We start from the raw sequence: 21202 nt of genomic DNA, 5'->3' as shown, positions 1-21202 counted from the left end.
GCCTGGAGACCCTAAGAATGATTTTTTTCATCTTTAATAGATTTTAAAGAAATTGATTCATTCATTTCTTCATGTGCTGGGTCTTCACTGCTGTGCGTGGGTTTTCTCTAGTTGTGGTGAGTCGGGGTGCTCCTCTCTAGTTGTGATGCACAGGCTTCTCGTGGTGGCTTCTCTTGTTGCGGAGCATGGGCTCTAGGGCGAGTGGGCTTCAGTCGTTGTGGCCCATGAGCTTAGTTGCCCACCACATATAGGCTCTTCCTGGACAGAGATTGAACCTGTGTTGCCCTCTTTGGCAGGTGGGTTCCCTACCGCCATACCACCAGGGAAGTCCTCCAGTCTAATAGTCTCACTGAGGTAGTTCTCTGAGCTCATCATTGCAGGTCAGCTTTCCCAGGCCTCTGGCAGCCCCTTTTAGTGTGCAGAATCAGGTCTTATTTCTGGATATTTTTCTTAGATTGTAGTTTAATATTTTTTTCCATTTCATTTTTCTTAAGGATGTCCAATGTATGTATGTTCGGTCTATTTTACCTGTCTTTCATTATGGTCACTCTTTCTCACCCCTGTTTCATCTTTCATTAATCTCTTATTCTTATGTTAGTTTTCGGTTTTCTTTAGTTTTTTACTTAACTTCTCATTTGAATCTGTTCTTCCTTAGGTAATTTGAAATTCAGTTATTTTCCCATACAATTTTTATTTTTTTTCTGAGTTTTGTCAACCCTTATGTCTTATTTTTATTCTTAGTTTTGAAGTTTCTTATTTAGGCCATGTTTTCATATCATCAGGATTTTTGTTTGAGGATATTTAATTCGTATATTAATAATAGTGTAGAATGTGTGTGTGGTCGCTAAGTAGTGTCCAACTCTTTGCAGCCCCATGGACTGTAACCCACCAGGCTCCTCTGTCCATGGGATTTCCCAAGCAAAGATACTGGAGTGGGTTGCCATTCCTTTCTACAGGGGATCTTCCTGACCCAGGGATCAAACATGCATCCCCTGCATTGGCCCGTGGATTTTTTTTGTTGTTTTTTACTGCTGAGCCACCAGGGAAGTCCTTGTTGTGTTATGGTGTTATGTTACAGTTTTCTTCTCCTTCATGTTTCTTTTGGTGGGGGCAGGAGTAAGGGTAGGGATAGTCCTCAATGACAGTGATTCTCCTTTTCTGTTTTTTTCTTGCCTGGCTTTATGTTGTTCCTTTGCATTTCTTGGACAGAGGTGGTTATTTCCTGTGGTTTAAAATTTATAGTTTAAGTGCTCCCTCATCTGTCAGTGTAACAGTATGGTTTCTTTGAATGCTTTCAGGGCAGTGGGGGTGTGGTTATGGGTCTTTACTTTTTTCTTTTTTTTCCTTCTGCTTTCCTTGTTCTGGAAAATATTAAATTTGCCCCTCTTTGCTTTTTTATCCCTCACACAGCCTCTGAAGGACTTTTGCCTCTTGCCTTCTGCTGACCAGAGACATTGCCTTCCAGGCTGCCTTCTAGAGCTTCAGGCACTTTGAAGTCCTTTCCTGTAGTCAGTGCTCTGATCTTACCAGGATTCTGAATATTTATGGGCTTCCTCATTGTGGGAATGATTATGATTTAATCTTGGGCTCTTCATTTCTCTTCTCTCTTCCCTGATGTTTTCTGGGCTCCACTCTCTGTATGAAGCTATGTAAAGGCTTGGGTGTGAACTTGAGAAATGAATCCATTGGAAATTAAGAGGTGTTTTTTTCCCCCTATTTATAGGTAATTGACGCTTGTAGTCTTATAGTGTTCTCTGAGTTATGCTGCAGGCCTGAACTTTGTTTGTTTATTCTTGTTAGGCTTTAAGTTTATGGATATTTAGACTTATGTACCATTGCCTCAGCCACTCGCTAAAGTATTCCTAAAATTTCATATCCAGAATCATTCACTGTCTGTGTTTTTATACTTTATTGCCTCTGTGCCATCCAGAGTGGTAATGCAGCATTTCTTAAAAGATAACTGCACTATTATCTCAGGATTTTCTACCAAGCCACTGATAGACACCTTTTCTGCAGATTTTGATGCTGGTTCTTTCTTGATCTTGTGAGTTGATATCAATCGAAGATTTCAGAGACAAATCAATATTTTCTCAATGGTTTATTGACTAAATTGTTGAAAGATCACAGTTGTTAGATTATCAAGAATGGTAAGCAAATATATGTGCAAACCAGAATCAGATTACAGATATAGAAGACAGACTAGAGTGGTTACCAAAGGGAGGAGGGTGAAGGAGGGAGAGATTCAGGAGCATGGGATGATAAAACTAATGTATACATAATAGACACACAACAAAGATATACTGTATAGCACAGGGAATTACTATACCATTATCTCACAATAACCTGTAATGGAATATAATCTGCAAAAATACCAAATCACTATGCTGTGTACCTGAAACTCACACAATATTGTAAATCAAAACTGTACTGCAATGAAAAGGAAAATAACTACATATGACTGCTTTGAAAAATAATAAATTTGTACTTGTTTAGGCAATTTCAACTATTTCTAGACTGACCAATAGCAATTGTATAATACTTTGTATGTTGCATTTCACCTTCAGTTAAAATGTGAAAAAATCATTTTAGAATTGAAGAAACAGTGTTGAGTCTCAGATTACATATGGGCCGCAACAGGAATAGAGTAACTTTGGTGTAAGGCATTTTTGGGGGTTTGTGCCATGGGATCTTATTAAAGATAAAACCATTACATAGTACTCTAAGCACTTTAATAATAGATTTCTTTGGAAAGGATGGATCTGCCTTTTCCTGAGCTTCATAATGTCGTATAATTCTGAATACATATATTCAGAAGATTCCGAATAGTTAGTATTTTACAAAGGAGTTCTGGTTTTAGTGGACAATAGAAACTGTTGTTAGAATCTGTTAGTTAATATAAGCTGATAGGAACTCAGTTCATATAAGCTAGATATGACTCATTTCAAACACTGCTCTTAAAGTTTATTAAAATTTGTAATAAATTTTTGATAAATATTGTCTCTACCTCCAGGAGAAATGGGTGGGTTTTATATTGGTGAAATTTAATACAGTTACATAAAAAAGAGTAGCAAGAGTCTTAAACAGGCTGTTAATCATGTTATTTTGAAGGCTAGAGTATTTATAACTTTTATAGATTCCCTCCATTCTCCTTGTTGCTTTCTGTCATAATTGTCCTTTGATTAATTCACTGTGACCTGCTGACTGAAACAAGGTAGCTTTTATTTAATCAACAAATATTTCTTAAGCATGTCCCAGTAAGTGTCCTAGGCCCTTACCAAGCATATAGTGGTGAATGAGATGAATATGGTCTCTGCTTTCATGCAGCTCACAGTTAAGTGGGAAAGAGAAGCATCCTGTAAATTAAAAAAAACAGTGGTTTTAACTGTGATCAGTGATAAGGAAATCAGCAGGGTACTATAGTAGGAAATACTCTGCAGAAAGGTAGACTGCTTTCTAGAATGTTAAGGAGACTTTTTTGATAATTTAACATTAAAGCTGAGATCTTAAGCAAGAGGAAAGAAGCAGCCTTGCTAAAAATAGAAGGAACAGCATCCTGAGCAGAGGGTTGCAAAGACCTTGAGGTGAGAACTTGGTGTATACTGGAAGCTGTTAGACAATCTGTGCGTCCCACTGGAGAGTTAGTGAACAAAGGGGAGAATTCATAAGATGAGACTGAAGCAGTAAGCAAGGACCATAAACATAGGGCCTTGTTAGCTAAGGGAAGGGATTTTATCAAATAGGGAATCAACAGGATTAGCCAAGATTTCTAAAAATTTCTTGAGTATTTAATGGATGTATTAGGAGCAGTCAAGAAAGAAAGTATTAAGCCTGTAATTATTAGTCATTTCTCTGGTCCATGTAAGAAATGGCTTGAACAGGGATGATGACGTAAAGTTAGAGCTGAATAAGTAGCTGTCAGGCTGGTGAAAATCAGTGGACCTTGCTGGTGGGCTGGGTGCGGGAAGAGAGAATGAAAAGAGGAAGGCCTAAAGACCGTGCCAGGTCTCTAGTGCAGGCCTCAGAGTAGAAGAGGAAGTGAAGGAGCAGCGCGTTTAGAATATGTTGGGGCCCTGGGGAGGCACGTTCTAGAAATAGTGTGTAAGCAGCTGGTCCTTCTGGCCTAGAACTCAGTGCAGAAGTTTGGATAATGTCAGCGTTCGTTTCACTATATTTCAGGCACTGTTCTGGATACTGAAAATGGCAGTGAAGGGAGCCAAATCCTCTGCCTAAATGGATCTTACAGGGTATGGATGAGATCATCTAGGCAGAGGGTGCAGAGAGAAGAGGGCCCAGCACAGGGTCCTCACAAACTCTGACGTTTTCACACTGGGAGAGGTTGAGTTTTTCATCTTCTAGAACCTTTCAGCCCACAGTTGCTATCCATATAAATCATCATAGCCAATCATCAGTGTTGATGAGGGTTGAAGAGATGAAGAGAAAACCTGGGATTATAGATGCAGTAATTTCACAAATCTCATTAGGGTACTTGTTGGTGAGGCAGAAATAGCTTGCTTTGGTTCCCTGGATTATCTCATTCTTTTGGGTTGTGAGTTGTGATCCTCCTGTTGTCGTTGTTGAGTCACTTAGTCGTGTCTGTCTCTGCAAACCCATGAATTGCAGCAGTCCAGGCTTCCCTCTCCTTCTCCGTCTCCCTGTGATCTTCCTATGTGGACCTTTCTTGTGTTGCAGGCTTTCCTTGAATGTCTGATTGTCCTTGGCTCTGTTCACATTTTAGAATGAGGCTGTAAAGATGCATAAGTGCTCTGTGTTGTCCAGTGGGGACTGTCAACTGATCAAGCTTTGCTAAGGGAAAACAGACAAAGGAGCTAATTGTAAAGCTGGAGGTCGAATCATAAATTCCAGAATTCTGAGGGTTTTGCCCTATGTTTTCAGCATCCATTCTTGCTGCCTAGTTCTCTAAGAACAGGTCACTTCTTTGCATGGAGTCAGGGAAGTTAACTGTTCTCTGTACAGAAGAAGTCCAGTCTCATATCTTGCCTCTGCTTTCTGGCCAGAGACATGTCCATGAGTTCAGAGCTTCTCCAGAGGTACATAAGTAGGTTAGCGTCTGTGCTGCCTATTCCGTGAGCACTGAAGGCTGAGACTTCGTTTGTCTAGTCCCATCAGTTCTCACTCCTTCGTTTACTTTCTGTATCCCACAGGTTTGTTCAGTTCTCTTCCTTGGAGGCCTCTTCCTGTTTTCTCCTCTGTTGTGGACATCTCCTACTATGATTGTTTGACTTTCATTTTGATAGGGTCTTAAGGGCAAGAGGAGATAAATTTTAGGCATCTTGAACCAGAGCATTTGTAGTTTTAAGAGGTGCAGTTTTCTATTTTGACATCACTTTAGAATAACTTTTTCTTAGTCCAACTTGAGGTTTTGATATTTAACAAATACAACTTTTGTATGTAAGGCATGAGACTAGGTTCTATGGGAAGCAAGGGGAAGAGTGACAGGGTTGCCCTTGCCGTCAGAGTCTCCTGTCTGATAAGAGCAGTAAAGCACGTTATGCATGAGTTATATATGATAATTTCTGAAAATTCTTAGAGAGTTTCAAAAGATTATGATAAATCACATGAGGGAGAAATTGCTTCATGTATTTAATATATGAAGTACTTTATAGAATAAATGTTTTATTTGCTTCTTCTGGAAAGATGGATAGAATTTCTGTGAGCAGAGATTTGGGTTAAAGGGAGGACCTTTCCAAAAGAAGAACATGGCCTGAGCAGTGATTCAGGATTGAAAACATGGAGAGTCTGATTGAGAAAAAACAGTGAGTCAGTTTGACTAGAGTGGAGAGCATCAGAAACTGTCAGATGACAGTGGTTCCTGAGAAAAGGGAAAGGCAGGGCTGTCCTTGAAAAGGAGGAAACTTGACCCTGAAATAAGAGGAAAAGAGTTCATTGAGACCTTTGGGTATCAAGAGAAGAGTGTAAAAGTCCTTTATGCTGCACATTATTTTAATGGATAAGATCGTTTTGAAACTTCGGGAGTGAGTTGCAGACTTAACAGACATACTCACTTATGATCTTATGTTATTATTTTAGAGTGGAATTTCATAAAGGAAGCACATTGGAAATTATTAAAGTTTAAGCTAGATTTGAGGTTGCATAATGCATTTTAACATAACAGTATACAAAGTTCTGATTACTGACAGTTTTTAGAATGAATCTTCCTTTACTAGAAAATACATTCACATTTTGGGATAATTTGGAGGAAGATCAGTAAGTATAAATAAAACCAGATCAAAATAATGTCCTTTTTAACAGTATGATGAGATTTGGAGACATTTTTCCCTGGAGTCAGATTTTTCTGGGGTTTTTGCTGTAGTTTGTTTTAATACTGGGATACATTGTAATATTTTAATTGTTTTCATTTAAAATATGATCTCCAATGGAAAATGTGTATATTAAGTAGGTGCTCTTGGGAATTAAGATCTGGACAAGAGCAAAATTTCTTGGTTTCGCGTGGACCTGTGAGGACTAGATTCAGTTTTCTTTTGTTCGCGTCTCACTGGGGTCTAGTTCACTCACAACGCTGAGCTAGTGTCAGGCGTATGGCATGGTGGTGCAGATGCATGTATCCATCCTTCTTCAGATTCTGCTTCCCATACAAATTATTACAGAGTATTGAGTAGAATTTCCTGTGCTATACAGTAGGTCCTCCTTGATTCTCTCCCTGATACATAATAGTGTTTCAGTGTTAATCCTAGCCTTCTAATTTATCCCTCCACCCTCACCTTTCCCCTTTGGTGATTGCAAGTTTATTTTCTAGCCCCGTGAGTCTGTCTCTGTTTTATAAATAAGTATATTTTAATATATTTTTTAGATTCCACATATGCTTATGGGCAAATGTCATATAATATTTGTCTTTGTCTGGCTTACTTCACTTGATGTGATAATATCTAGGCCATCCATGTTACTGCAAATGCCATCATTTCATTCTTTATGGCTGAGTAACATTTCATTGTATATATGTATCACATCTTTGTCCATTCCTCTGTTAATGGACATTTAGGTTGCTTCCATATCTTTGCTGTTGGAAATAGTGCTGCGGTGACATTGGGGTGCATGTATCTTTCTGAAATATCATTTTCTCTGTAAATATGCCCAGGAGCAGGATTGTAGGATCATATGATAGGTCTCTCTTTAGCGTTTTTAAGGAACCTCCATCCTCTTCTCCAAAGTGGTTATACCAACTTACATTCCCCACCAATGGTGTATGAAGGTTCCCTTTTCTCCACACCCTCTCCAGCATTTATTGTTTGTAGAATTTTTGACGATGGCTGTTCTGACCAGTGTGAGGTGAAACCTCTTTATAGTTTTGCTTTGCATTTCTCCAATAGGTAGTGATATTGAGCATCTTTTAATGTGTTTGTTGGCCATCTTTATATCTTCTTTGGAGAACTTTCTGTTTAGGTCTTCTGCCCATTTTTTTGATTAGATTGTTTGGTTTTGATACTGAACTTGCAAGAGCTGTTTGTATGTTTTGAAGATTAATCCCTTGTTGGTTGCTTTGTTTACAAATATTTTCTCACATTCTAGGTGTTGTCTTTTTGTCTTGTTTATGACTTTCTTTGCTGTACAAAAACTTTTAGGTTTCATTAGGTCCCAGCTGTTTATTTTTGTTTTTATTTTCTTTATGAGGTGGGTCAGAAGACAGAGTGCTGTGATGTTTATGTCAGAATTGTTCTACCTGTGTTTTCCTCTAAGTTTTATAATAGTTGGTCTTACATTGAGGTCTTTAATCCATTTTAGTTTATTTTTATGTATGATGTTAGAGAATGTTCTAATTTCATTTCCTCTGCATTCCAGTTTTCCCAGTACCTCTCAATGAAGAGACTATCTTTTCTCCATTATATAGTTTTGCCTCATTCAGTTCAGTTCAGTCACTCAGTCGTGTCCGACTCTGAGACCCCATGGACTGCAGCAGGCTAGGCCTCCCTATCCATCACCAATTCCCAGAGTTTACTCAAACTATGTACACTGAGTTGGTGATGCCATCCAACCGTCTCATCCTCTGTCATCCCTTCTCCTCCTGCCCTCAGTCTTTCTCAGCATCAGGGTCTTTTCAAATGAGTCAGCACTTTGCATCAGGTGGTCAAAGTATTGGAGTTTCAGCTTCAGCATCAGTCCCTCCAGTGAACACCCAGGACTGATCTCCTCTAGGATGGACTGGTTGGATCTCCTTGCAGTCTAAGGGACTCTCAAGAGTCTTCTCCCATCACCACAGTTCAAAAGCATCAGTTCTTCGGTGCTTAGCTTTCTTTATAGTCCAACTCTCACATCCATACGTAACTACTGGAAAAACCATAGTGTTGACTAGACAGATCTTTGCTGACAAAATAATGTCTCTGCTTTTTAATATGCTGTCTAAGTTGGTCATAACTTTTCTTCCAAGGAGCAAGTGTCTCTTAATTCCATGGCTGCAGTCACCATCTGCAGTGATTTTGGAGCCCCCCAAAATAAAGTCTTTTCACTGTTTCCACTGTTTTCCCTTCTATTTGCCGTGAAGTGATGGGACCAGATGCCATGATCTTAGTTTTCTGAAAGTTGAGTTTTAAGCCAACTTTTTCATTCTCCTCTTTCACTTTCATCAAGAGACTCTTCAGTTCTTCTTCACTTTCTGCCATGAGGGTGGTGTCACCTGCATATCTGAGGTTATTGATATTTCTCCCAGCAATCTTGATTCCAGCTTGTGCTTCTTCCAGCCCAGCATTTCTCATGATGTACTCTGCATATAAGTTAAATAAGCAGAGTGACAGTATACAGCCTTGACGTACTCCTTTCCCAATTTGGAACCAGTCTGCTCCATGTCCAGGTCTAACTGTTCCTTCTTGACCTGCATACAGATTTCTCAGGAGGCAGGTCAGGTGGTCTGGTATTCCCATCTCTTTCAGAATTTTCCACAGTTTATCCTGATCCACACAGTCAAAGGCTTTGGCCTAGTCAGTAAAGCAGAAATAGATGTTTTTCTGGAACTCCCTTTCTTTTTCAATGGTCCAGCGGATGTTGGCAATTTGATCTCTGGTTCCTCTTTTCTAAATCCAGCTTGAATGTCTGGAATTTCATAGTTCACATACTGTTGAAGCCTGGCCTGGAGAATTTTGAGCATTATGTTAGTGGCATGTGAGATGAGTGCAATTATGCAGTAGTTTGAGCATTCTTTGGCATTGCCTTTCTTTGGGATTGGAATGAAAACTGACCTCTTCCAGTCCTGTGGCCACTGCTGAGTTTTCCAAATTTGCTGGCATATTGAGTGCAGCACTTTCACAGCATCATCTTTCAGGATTTGAAATAGCTCAACTGAAATTCCATCACTCCACTAGCTTTGTTCATAGTGATGCTTCCTAAAGCCCACTTGACTTCACATTCCAGGATGTCTGGCTCTAGGTGAGTGATCACAACATCATGATTATCTGGGTTGTGAAGATCTTTTTTGTATAGTTCTGTGTATACTTACCACCTCTTCTTAATATCTTCTGCTTCTGTTAGGTCCATACCATTTCTTTCCTTTATTGTGCCCATCTTTGCATGAAATGTTCCCTTGGTGTGTCTGATTTTCTTGATGAGATCTCTAGTGTTTCCCATTCTCTTGTTTTCCTATATTTCTTTGCACTGATGGCTGAGGAAGGCTTCTTATCTCTCCTTGCTGTTCTTTGGAAATCTGCATTCAAATGGGAATATCTTTCCTTTTCTCTTTTGCCTTTCGCTTCTCTTCTTTTCACAGCTATTTGTAAGGCCTCCTCAGACAGCCATTTTGCCTTTTTGCATTTCTATTTCTTGGGGATGGTCTTGATCCCTGTCTCCTGTACAGTGTTACAAACCTCCATCCATAGTTTATCTGGTACTCTATCATATCTAATCCCTTGAATCTGTTTGTCACTTCCACTGTATAATTGTAAGGGATTTGATGTAGGTCATACCTGAATGGTCTAGTGGGTTTCCCTACTTTCTTTAATTTAAGTCTGAATTTGGCAGTAACAAGTTCATGATCTGAGCCACATCAGCTCCCGCTGTTGTTTTTGCTGACCAAATAGAGTGTTTCCATCTTTGGCTGCAAAGAATATGATCAATCTGATTTTGGTATTGACCATCTGGTGATGTCCATGTGTGGAGTCTTCTCCTGTTTTGTTGGAAGAGGGTGTTTGCTATGACCAGTGCGTTTTCCTGGCAGAACTCTATTAGCCTTTGCTCTACTTCATTCTGTACTCCAAATCCAAATTTGCCTGTTACTCCAGGTGTTTCTTTACTTCCTATTTTTGCATTCCAGTCCCCTATAATGAAAAGGATACCTTTTTCGGGTGTTAGTTCTAGAGAGTCTTGTAGGTCTTCATAGAACCATTCAACTTCAGCTTCTTCAGCATTACTGGTTGGGGCATAGACTTGGATTACTGTGATACTGAGTGGTTTGCCTTGGAAACGAACAGAGATCATTCTGTCGTTTTTGAGATTGCATCCAAGTACTGCATTTCAGACTCTTTTGTTGACTGTGATGGCTACTCCATTTCTTCTAAGGGATTCTTGCCCACTGCAGTAGATACAATGGTCATCTAAGTTAAATTCATCCATTCCAGTCCATTTTTATTCATTAATTCCAAAAATATAGATATTCACTCTTGCCATCTCCTGTTTGACCACTTCAAATTTGTCTTGATTCATGGACCTAACATTCTAGGTTCCTATGTAACATTGCTCTTTACAGCTTCAAACTTTACATCCATCACCAGTCGCATCCACAACTGGGTGGTGTTTTTGCTTTGGCTCCATCTCTTCATTCTTTCTGGAGTTATTTCTCCACTGATCTCCAGTAGCATATTGGGTACCTGTTGAGCTTGGGAGTTCATCTTTCAGTGTCCTGTCTTTTTGCCTTTTCATACCGTTCATGGGGCTCTCAAGGCATACTGCTCATGGGGTTCTCTTTTGCCTCCTTTGCTGTAAATTAATTGATCCTAGCCAGGTGTCCCTGTCCTTCACCATCTCCCAGAGTTTGCTCAGACTCATGTCCATTGAGTCAGTGATGCCATCCAACCATCTCATCCTCTGTTTCCGTTTCTCCTCTTGCCCTCAATCTTCCCCAGCATTGGGGTGTTTCCAGTGAGTTGACTCTTCGCATCAGGTGCCCAAAGTATTGGAGCTTTAGCATATTCATATTGATTTCCTTTAGGATTGACTGGTTTGATCTCCTTGATGTCCAAAGGACTCTCAAGAGTCTTCTCCAGCACCACAGTTCAAAAGCATCGATTCTTCAGCACTCAGCCTTCCTTATGGTCCAACTCTCGTATCCATACATGACCACTTTAAAAACCATAGCTTTGACTATATGGACCTTTGTCAGCAAAGTGATATCTCTGCTTTTTAATTCACTGTCTAGGTTTGTTGTAGGTCTTCTTCCTGGGAGCAAGCGTCTTTTAATTTTGTGGCTGCAGTCGCTGTCTGCAGTGATTTGGAGCCCAAGAAAATAAAGTCTGTCACTGTTTTCACTGTTTCCCCATCTATTTGCCATGAAGTGGTGGGACCGGATGCCATGATCTTTGTTTTTGCATGTTGAGTTTTAAGCCAGCTTTTTCACTCTCCTCTTTCACCTTCGTCAAGAGGCTCTTTAGTTCCTCTTCACTTTCTGCTGTTAAAGTGATATCATCTGCATACCTGAGGTTGTTGATATTTCTCCCAGCAATCTTGATTCCAGGTTGCGGTTCATCCAGCCCAGCATTTTGCAGGATGTACTCTGCTTTGTAAGTTAAATCAGCAGGGTGACAACAAATAGTCTTGACATAGCCCTTTTCTAATTTAGAACCAGTCCGTTGTTCCATGTTCAGGTCTAACTTGTTTCTTGTCATGTGTACAGGCTTCTCAGGAGGCATGTAATGTGGTCTGAGATTCCCATCTCATTAAGAATATTCCAGTTTGTGTGATTCACACAGTCATAGGCTTTAGCATAGTCAGTGAAGCAGAAGTAGGTGTTTTTTTGAAATTCCCTTGCTTATTCTATGATCCAGAGCATGTTGGCAATTTGAAATCTGGTTCCTCTTCCTTTTCCAGATCCAGCTTGTACATCTGGAAGTTCTCAGTTCACATACTCCTGAAGTCTAGCTTGAAGGATTTTGAGCATAATCTAGCTGGGATGTAAAATGAGTACAATTGTACAGTAATTTGAAAATGAGTACAATTATACAGTAATTGTACATTGCTTTGGCATTGCCTTTCTTTGGGATTGGAATGAAAACTGACCTTTTCCAGTCCCGTGGCCACTGCTGAGTTTTCCAAATTTGCTGGCATAATGAGTGCAGCACTTTCAGAGCATCATCTTTAGGATTTGAAATAGCTCAGCTGGAAATGCATCACCTCCACTAGCTTTGTTCATAGTAATGCTTTCTAAGGCCCACTTGACTTCACAGTCCAGGACATCTAGCTCTAGGTGAGTGATCACACCATCATAGTTGTCTGGGTCATTAAGAGCTTTTTTTGTACAGATCTGTGTAGTCTTGCCGCCTCTTCTTAATCTCTTCTGCTTCTGTTAGGTCCTTGCCGTTTTTGTCCTTTATTGTGTCCGTCTTTGCATGAAATGTTCCCCTTTGCATGAAATGTCTCCATTTTGCTTAAAGAGATCTCTAGTCTTTCCCATTCTGTTATTTTCCTCTATTTCTTTGCATTGTTCACGTAAGAACGCTTTCTTATATCTCCTTACTATTCTCTGGAACTCTGAATTCCAGAGAATAGGTATACCAAAGAGAAAAGTATACCTTTCCCTTTCTCCTTTGCCTTTCTCTTCTTTTCTCAGCTATTTGTAAGGCCTCCTCAGACAACCATTTTGCCTTTTTTGCATTTCTTTTTCTTGGGGATGGTTTTGGTCACCACCTCCTGCACAATGTCATGAACCTCCATCCGTAGTTCTTCAGACACTCTTCTACCAGATCTGGTCCCCTGAGTCTATTAATCACCTCCACTGTATAAACATAAGGGATTTGATTTATGTCATACCTGAATGTCTTAGTGGTTTTCCCTACTTTATGCAACTTGACCCTGAATTTTGCTACAAGGAGCTTATGAGCTGAGCCATAGTCAGCTCCAGGTCTTGTTTTTATGATTGTATAGAGCTTCTCCATCTTTGGTTACAAAGAATATAATCAGTCTGATTTCAGTATTGACCATCTGGTGATGTCCATGTGTGGAATCACCTCTTGTGTTGCTGGATAAGAGTATTTTCTATAACCAATGTGTTCTCTTGGTAAAACTTTGTTAGACTTTACCCTGCTTCATTTTGTACTCCAAGGTCAAACTTGCTTGTAATTCGAGGTATCTCTTGACTTCCTTTTTTTGCATTCTAAGACCCCTATGATGAAAAGGACATCTTTCTTTGGTGATAGTTCCAGTAGGTTCTGTAGGTCACCATTGAACTGTTCAACTTTAGCTTCTTCAACATTATTAATTGGGTAATTGACTTGGATTATTGTGATATTGAATGGTTTGCCTTGGAAATGAGCTGAGATCATTCTGTCATTTTTGAAATTACACCCAAGTACTGCATTTTGTCCTTTGTTGACTAAAAGGGCTACTCCATTCCTTTAAGGGATTCTTGCCCACAGTTTTAGATACAGTGATCATCTGAATTAAATTCACGCATTCCCTTCCATTTTAGTTTACTGCTTTCTAAAATGTCAGAGTTCAGTTTTGCCATCTTCTGTTTGACCACATTCATTTAATCTTGATTCATGGACCTAACATTTCAGGTTCCTATGCATTATTGTTCTTTATAGCATCAGACTTTACTTTTGCCACCAGACACATCCACAGCTGGGCATTGTTTTCGCTTTGGCTTGGCCTCTTCACTCCTTCTGGAGCTATTGCTCCACCCTTCTGCAGTAGTTATAGGGCACCTACCGAGCTGGGGAGTTCATCTTTCAGTGTGACATCTTTTTGCCTTTTCATACTGTTCGTGATGACTGTAGCTTTATAGTATAGTCTGAAGTCTTTTCCCCAGCCCTGTGTTTCTTTCGGGATTGCTTTGGCTGTTTGGGGTCTTTTGGATTTCCATAAAATTTTAAGTCTTTTGTTCCTGATCTTCCATTGGTAATTTGACAGGGATTGTGTTGAGTCAGCAAACTGAAGTAGTATTTTGATTGAGTCTTCCAGTCCAATAACATGGTTTATCTTTCTGTTTGTTGATGTCATCTTTAGATTTTTTAATCAGTTATCTTCTAGTTTTTGAACTTCAGTCCTTTTGCCTCCTTAGGTAGGTTTATTTTTAGGTATTTTTTTTATTCTTTTTGATGTAATGGTAAATGGGATTGTTTCCTTCTCCTTCTTATCTTTAGTGGTTAGTAGACAGACATGCGGTACTTACTGTTTGCCATGTTTATAATTTTTAAATGAAGATTCTTGCTAAGTTCAGGCAAGCCTCCTATTGGATTGGCCAAACAGTTTGTTCATCTTTCAGAAAGCCCCAAACAATCTTTTTGGCCAACCCAGTATTATGCAGGTAGTGCTGTTCTGAGTCTTAATAGACTTTGGCACTCAGGGGAAAGATATATATATATGCAGGTTTATAGTGGTTCTTGTATGTTTGTTGTTGGTCATTTTAACATCACTGCCTGAAGTCATCACTTAAACATCCGTTTTTCATTCATACCTTCCCTGCCTGACTTACCTAAAATGTCACCCTTCTGTAGCATTTCATATCACCTTTTTGTTTTTTTCCTTCTTAGAACTTATCATCTAACTTACTGTATGTTATGCCTAAATATCTTTAATCTGACTTCCCCATTAGAAAGTAGGTTTTGTGTGCATAAGTGTGTTTCATTCAATGCTGAATGCCTAGAACAAGCCTGGTAAGTAGTCTGTATTCAGTAAATGCTTGTTTTATGAGTGGATGCTAACCATAGTCACTAATATGTCTCCTGATCTCTCATTTTATTTCAAGGTAAAATTTCTCTCTTATAGTTGTGTGTTGTTTGCAATATATCATGAATTTACATCTGAGGAAGTAATGTAAAAAACTTGTTTTTTAAAAAAATCTATTTTGTATGTTAAATTAGAAATTTTAGTATTTGAGTAATAATTGAAATCATTTAAGAAAAAGTGACACTGAAGTAAGTTTGAAATTTGGCACATGAAAACTCATTAGATCAGGATATTAAAGTCTTTTTTTGTACAGGTGCAAGTGGCATGAAGAAAATGATACTCTCTTCTGTGCTTTAGCTGTTTGCAAGAAAATTGCGTAAGTTAGGAGTGTCTTCATAATACTCTAATCTGCACTGAATTCTTTGCAACTTTCCTTGTTGCTTTGACACATAGGATGCATCACTTCACCTCTGTTTCCACAGTTCCCTTTTAGACACTTTTTAAAATCATGTTACTTTTCTTATTCTGCCCCTGTCACTCCTTGTTGGATGTAGTTACCACCTGAGCAATTTGACTGACCCTTCAGAAGCACTTAAGCTGAATTTTTCCTTCTAGGGTTCCTATAGGAAAGCAAAATCCCCTACTGTCGTTAAGAACAGCACTTCCTCGTGAAGGTGCTCAAAAAATATAGACCCTTTTCTCCTCATTTTGTCAGGAAAGTTCCTGCAGCCTCAGATCTGTAGGTGCTCTGTTGATCACTTTATACAGCTGCTGATCGTTGGTCTGAGAATGAAGAAGTGTTTAAGTTTTAGCCCTCCTCCTCGTGGTGTCTGTCCCTGCCTTAAGTACATAAGAATTCTGGTGATCTGTACCCTCATTCCTGTTCTCTTATAACGAGGCTGATATATTTGCTAATCAGAGTATTGCTTACCACTGATATCCAGTTTTATATGTGCTGCTACCAATTCCCATTTTTATTCAAATCTCTAAATTTCTTTTTCCCCAGATTTACAGTATCTCTCACATACTTTGTTAGAAATTTTTAAAGTGTGACTGCTTTTTAAATGAATTAGATAAGATGCTGATAATGAACGTTTTGAATTCCTTTTTACAGGTACTGCATCAGTAATTCTCTGGCCACTCTCTTTGGAATCCAGCTCACAGGGGCTCATGTTCCGCTTCAGGACTACGAGGCCAGCAGCAGTGTGACCCCCAAGATGGTTGTGCTGGATGCAGGGCGTTACCAGGTGGGGAGCCGACTCTTGCTGCGGGTTTCTCGTGCCCTGCTCAGCGCGGTCCTGGTCCGCAGCAGACAAAGAGCGTTCCTGCTTGGGTCTCTCTTCTCCTAGACGTGTTTTTAATCCTTCATGGAATGTCAGTTTTTAATCCAATTGGATTTTGCATAAGATCCTTTCCTTTCCTGGTATATTTTTTCCTTCTGGGGAACGTTTGGCATTAGTCTTTATACAAAACACATTCAAACATTTATTCAAAAAATTATATGATACACATTTTTGAAGTAGATATTTTAAATACAAGACCTGATTCCGGATTTGATTAGAGGCTAATATAATTTCCGTACCACCTCTCTTTCCTCCTTGCTCTATTTACTTACTCGTAGACCTTGCTATACTACTGAGAACATAGCAGTTAAGAGTATGGGCTCTCTAGTTGAATTCCTGAATTTCACTTCAGGTTCTGCTGCATGTAGGCTGGGTGACTGCAAGTTATTTGAACTATCTGTGCTGATTTCTTATCTGTAGAACAATAATAATAATAAGGGCTAGTAGTTGTAGGGTTAAATGTAGCAGCATATGAAAGTACTAAGAATTCTGCCATAGAATATAGTATATAATAAATATTATTTTAAAATAATAAAATAGTGAAAGGGGAACTCCAAAATGGAATCAATAATTGACACAAATAACTGTTAGTATCGATCTCAAAGGCAATACTTATGCATAGCAAAAGCAGCAGTCTCAAAAGTTATATACTGTATGATTCCATTTATGTGACATTCTTGAAAATACAAATGATAATGATGGACATGTCAGTGGTTCCCAGGGAGTCGGGGAGGTGTGTCTGTGAAGGGATAGTGTGAGGGAGGTTTTTGAGGTGATAAGATGGTTCTGTCTCCTAACTGCAGTGGTGGTTTCACAGATCTCTTTGTTAAAACTCAGAAATGTAACCCCCCCCCCAAAGTCTGTCTTACTCATGTGACAGTTTTAAAACCTGGGCAGGACTGTTCTCTCTGTATTATTAACCCCAGCCCAGTGATTCTTTAGGAGGGCCAGTTTTTGTGCCGTGCAGGAGACACTTGGCAACACTTGGAGACGTGTTTGGTTGTTACAGCTGGGAATGGGGCGCCGCTGGCTTCTCGTGAGTAGGTACCAATAAGCCTGCTAAACACCTGATAATGCACAGTGGAAGAAAGTGAGAGTGAGCGTCACTCCATCACGTCCGACTCTGTGCGACCCATGGACTACACAGTCCATGGGATTCTCCAGGCCAGAATACTGGAGTGGGTAGCCTTTCCCTTCTCCAGGGGATCTTCCCAACCCAGGGATTGAACCCAGGTCTCCTGCGTTGCAGGCAAAGATTCTTTGCCGGCTGAGCCACAAGGGACAGGACAACCTTCTAAACAAAATATTACTTAGCCTAAAAATGTCAGTAGTGTCCAGGATGAGAAACCCTGCCTTAGCCCCATCATCGCTGTCTGTGTTGAGACTACCAGGTTTAGTCACGTTATCCCCCCTTTCATTGTTAGCATCAATCACTATGCAAGCTCAGGATACCTAGATCCTCGCTCATTTCCCAGACTCATCTTACTAGGCCAGTTCTGTGTTCAGCCCTCCCCAACTGTGTGTCTTCTCAACCTCAGTTATCAATAAAATCTTGTATCGTCAGCCTCCTCTGGGGAAGGCCTGTTTTCCTCCTTGATTCTAACTAAAATGTGACTGTCCTCTAAAGACACTGTTTCCCTGTTAGCTCTTTAAAATGGAGACATTTTTTCCCCCTCATTTATTGTGGGCCTAGATTTGAGGTAGTTGTCCTTATTTAACTTTGTGGCCTCCAGACTTCCTAACTTCTCTCTAAAATCGCTAGGCTTTGAATCTCATGTCATTCAGGCTGTAGCACCTGATAACCCCTTTTTGGAGTCCCTAGGCCCCTGAGTTGGACGTCTTCATTCTTAGAGCAACATTGAGGCAGAAGATAAAACAGTATTGCCATCAGAATTTTTGATTACAGTTTCCCCATAGATCTTTCTAACTGCCTGATATTTCATTTCCTTGACTTCCCCTTCTCCAGTGGTGCTATCTCCTGCCATCCATCAAATATCCACTCCCATGATCATATTCTAGGTCCCAGTGGCATCTTCGCGCAGTCTCAATTTCAAGCATCTTGCTCTCCGACTACCACTGTCTTTCTCTGGTACCTCAGTGCCAGCAGTTCCTTTATCTTGACTGAGACCTTCTACGTCTCCACTGTTCTGAAGCTCTCCTTCACAGGGTCGCTGCACTGCACAACTCTAGGGGCGCCATTCACATGGGCGGTGCTGCACCTTGCGTCTTTCTCTCTCCTCACCTTGCCCTTCACCTCCTCCCTTCCCTTTTTAGACTCCTTGCTCTGTTATTTCCACTCACTTGCACTGTCAACTCCAGTGGCCTTTCATTCTTCATCATACTTGGTTAATAAGCACTAATCCTGATTAAATCAGCTTTTTACCCACTCTGTTCTTACACACTTGAAAAGAAGCTACCATACTGACTGGTATTATTTCATCTCTGTCACCTCCAGCTTCAAGTGAGCCCTTAGCAGTGCGTGGCAGTTGTCCATTTCTCTGGTTTGATTAATCTTCCTCTCTCCTAGGCAGTTATTTTTCATCTTCTCTCACTTCAAACTTCCATCACCTCTTCCTTCATCCTTGTTCTAGCTGACGCTCTTATCCCCTCCTTCTCTGAGAAAATAGAAGCAATCAAGAGGTTTTCCATGTATTCCTACCATTACCTTCACCATATACTCTGCTTCAATGTATGAATTATCTATGTTTCTATCTAAAGCCAATCCTTTTATTTCTATATATCTCATTCTCTTACCTACCTAAGGACATGGCTCTAATGACTTTATACTTTATCCTTCATCACTAGGGTTTCTGTCTGTTCTGAGTCATTCTTATTAGGAAACATTGTATGATCTCATATTTAAAAATAAAAACCCTTTTTTATGCTGTAATTTCCCCCTCGAAGACTTCCTTCTGCTTTCCTTTACAACAGTACTCTTCAAAAGTTGATCAGACATTGGAAAGTGGGTGTTAGTTTGTATTTAAGGAGTAATTTGAAGTAGATGATCCAATAATAAGAAAGAAACGTTTCCCACTTTTGTTTGTTTGTTTGTCGGTTGCTTTTTACTTACAGAAGCTAAGGGTTGAGAGCCCAGGACTCTCTCATTTCAGCTCTTCTAATCAAGACCAAAGATCAAACACACCCACTGGTAAGTATCTTATGTTTAATAAGGCACCTTAAAAAGTTAGGGTCTTTCCAAGATTCCAGACTATGGTACTTAAACAGATGTTCCAAATTGGCTTTAGGACATAAGAATCTTGAATTGGGAGTTTTACTTGTCAAATGCACTTTTTTTGGATATGTGTGACTTTTTACCACTTTGATAAAATTTAACCTACTCTACAGAATTTTGTTCAGGGCATTTAAAGTAAAGCCCTTGTAGCAGCTGCTGTTTCATAGTTTTGATGTGAGGGTGTCTTTGGGGAAATGAGAAAGTTTAAAAAAGCTAGTGACATGAAATTTCAAATGGTCCCTGAAGAACTTCAATTAACATTTCCAGGACTTAAAAAGAATATTCTTGTTCAGCCTTTTGGCATTTACTCTAAGAATTATCTCCCCTTTTGATGATCTGTTCAATCATGGTTAAGTGAAAGGCATGCAGTAGGATGAATCAATTGAGGAAGCTGTTTATAATGAGACTGTAAAATTGCTGCCTTTCTTTTCTTGTATTTTTAATATCCTAGGTGACTACCCATCTGGGATGAAAATCTCTGGCCAAAACAGCAGTGTTCGGGGAAGAGGGATTACCCGCTTACTAGAGAGCATCTCCAATTCCTCCAGCAATATCCATAAATTCTCCAACTGTGAGACTTCAGTCTCGCCTTACACATCCCCAAAACACGGATACAAATCTTTCTCTTCCTTATCTTAATGATGGTACATTTTTCAATTTCTGGAAAAATAGCAGGCCCAACTTCCCTTCTGACTATAGTCATATATTAAACAGATGACATCAATGATAAATGTCATTACTATCAAAACTACCTAATTTGTAAGGAAATTCTGTTTCATGGATTAAAAATAATTGTGGTTGGAGAAGATCTCGGCATTTTTGCATTTTTCTTTAGGGCTTGTTCTTTCTGACAGTATTATGGGAATGCCATTAAAGTTTTGAGTCCTGTAATAAAACCAGCATTTTAAGAGTTGTGCTTTTGGGAATGTTATATTTTTGTATCTTTTCCTCCACAATAAAGGTATTGAATATCTGTTATGAAAGATTTTAAAATAGTCTTATGTATTTCTTTCCATTATGAAATGTGGAATGGTACCCTTGAGACCAGCTCTTTTCATTGCAAATATCTAAGAAAATTAGTCTTTAACAAAAATACTTTTTCTACTTAAAGTCTTTTAAACATGCTGACTTTAGCAAAAGTCATTTGAAGAATGAGAAACCAGAAGGAGATTATGTAATTTTCCCCAAATCATATGGCTGGACAGTGACCAGATTCCAGGTTTACTTGACCACAAAGCTTTCTGCATATTCCAAGCAGATGTATTTTGAGTCAAGAATTTGGCCTGTTTGTGACTGACTTAAACTGGCTCATGTTCTCTACTTGGGCTATTATATAGCCTTGGAGTAGGAGAAGAGATATAGTAACCTTTTATCTTGGAACCATAGTAAGATCATAGATGGCAGTGGCAGAAACAGCATTCTAATTTAGGTCTGTTTGACTCAAAACCCAGGAGAATCATTTGGACTCTGGTTTTTCTTAATAGCCGTATTCTCCTTTACTACTGAGTACCTACATTGTGGAGATATATACACACACACACACACACAGAGTTACACAAATACACACACACATCTTGTTAAGTTCTTAATAACTACTCTGAAGAAGGTGATACTTCCATTCCATTTTACACACACAGGTGGCGCAGTGGTAAAGAATCTGCCTGCCAGTGCAGGAAACACAAGAGATGCAGGTTTGATCCCTGGGTTGGGAAGATCCCCTGGAGAAGGAAATGGCAACCCACTCTAGTATACTTGCCTGGAAAATTCTATGGACCAAGGAGCCTGG

The 21202-nt window shown here is 39.5% G+C and overlaps 1 protein-coding gene across 1 annotated transcript in view; it reads left to right on the top strand.

Annotated features, from left to right (window-relative positions):
- MAEL (maelstrom spermatogenic transposon silencer) overlaps window positions 1-20403 on the top strand; it is a 48617-nt gene extending 28214 nt beyond the window's left edge. The window contains exons 9-12 of the mRNA XM_043450260.1: window positions 15155-15217; window positions 15956-16088; window positions 19257-19332; window positions 19868-20403. Coding sequence (XP_043306195.1) covers window positions 15155-15217; window positions 15956-16088; window positions 19257-19332; window positions 19868-20055 — 460 coding nt within the window. The 3' untranslated portion in view covers window positions 20056-20403. The remainder of the gene's footprint in view (window positions 1-15154; window positions 15218-15955; window positions 16089-19256; window positions 19333-19867) is intronic.
- Window positions 20404-21202: the final 799 nt, after the last annotated feature.

The sequence above is a fragment of the Cervus canadensis genome, chromosome 2, assembly GCF_019320065.1.
Source record: "Cervus canadensis isolate Bull #8, Minnesota chromosome 2, ASM1932006v1, whole genome shotgun sequence".
In the NCBI taxonomy this organism is placed as follows: domain Eukaryota; kingdom Metazoa; phylum Chordata; class Mammalia; order Artiodactyla; family Cervidae; genus Cervus; species Cervus canadensis.
Note: the sequence above shows the minus strand (reverse complement) of the source record. Positions and strands in the feature narration are given on the sequence as shown.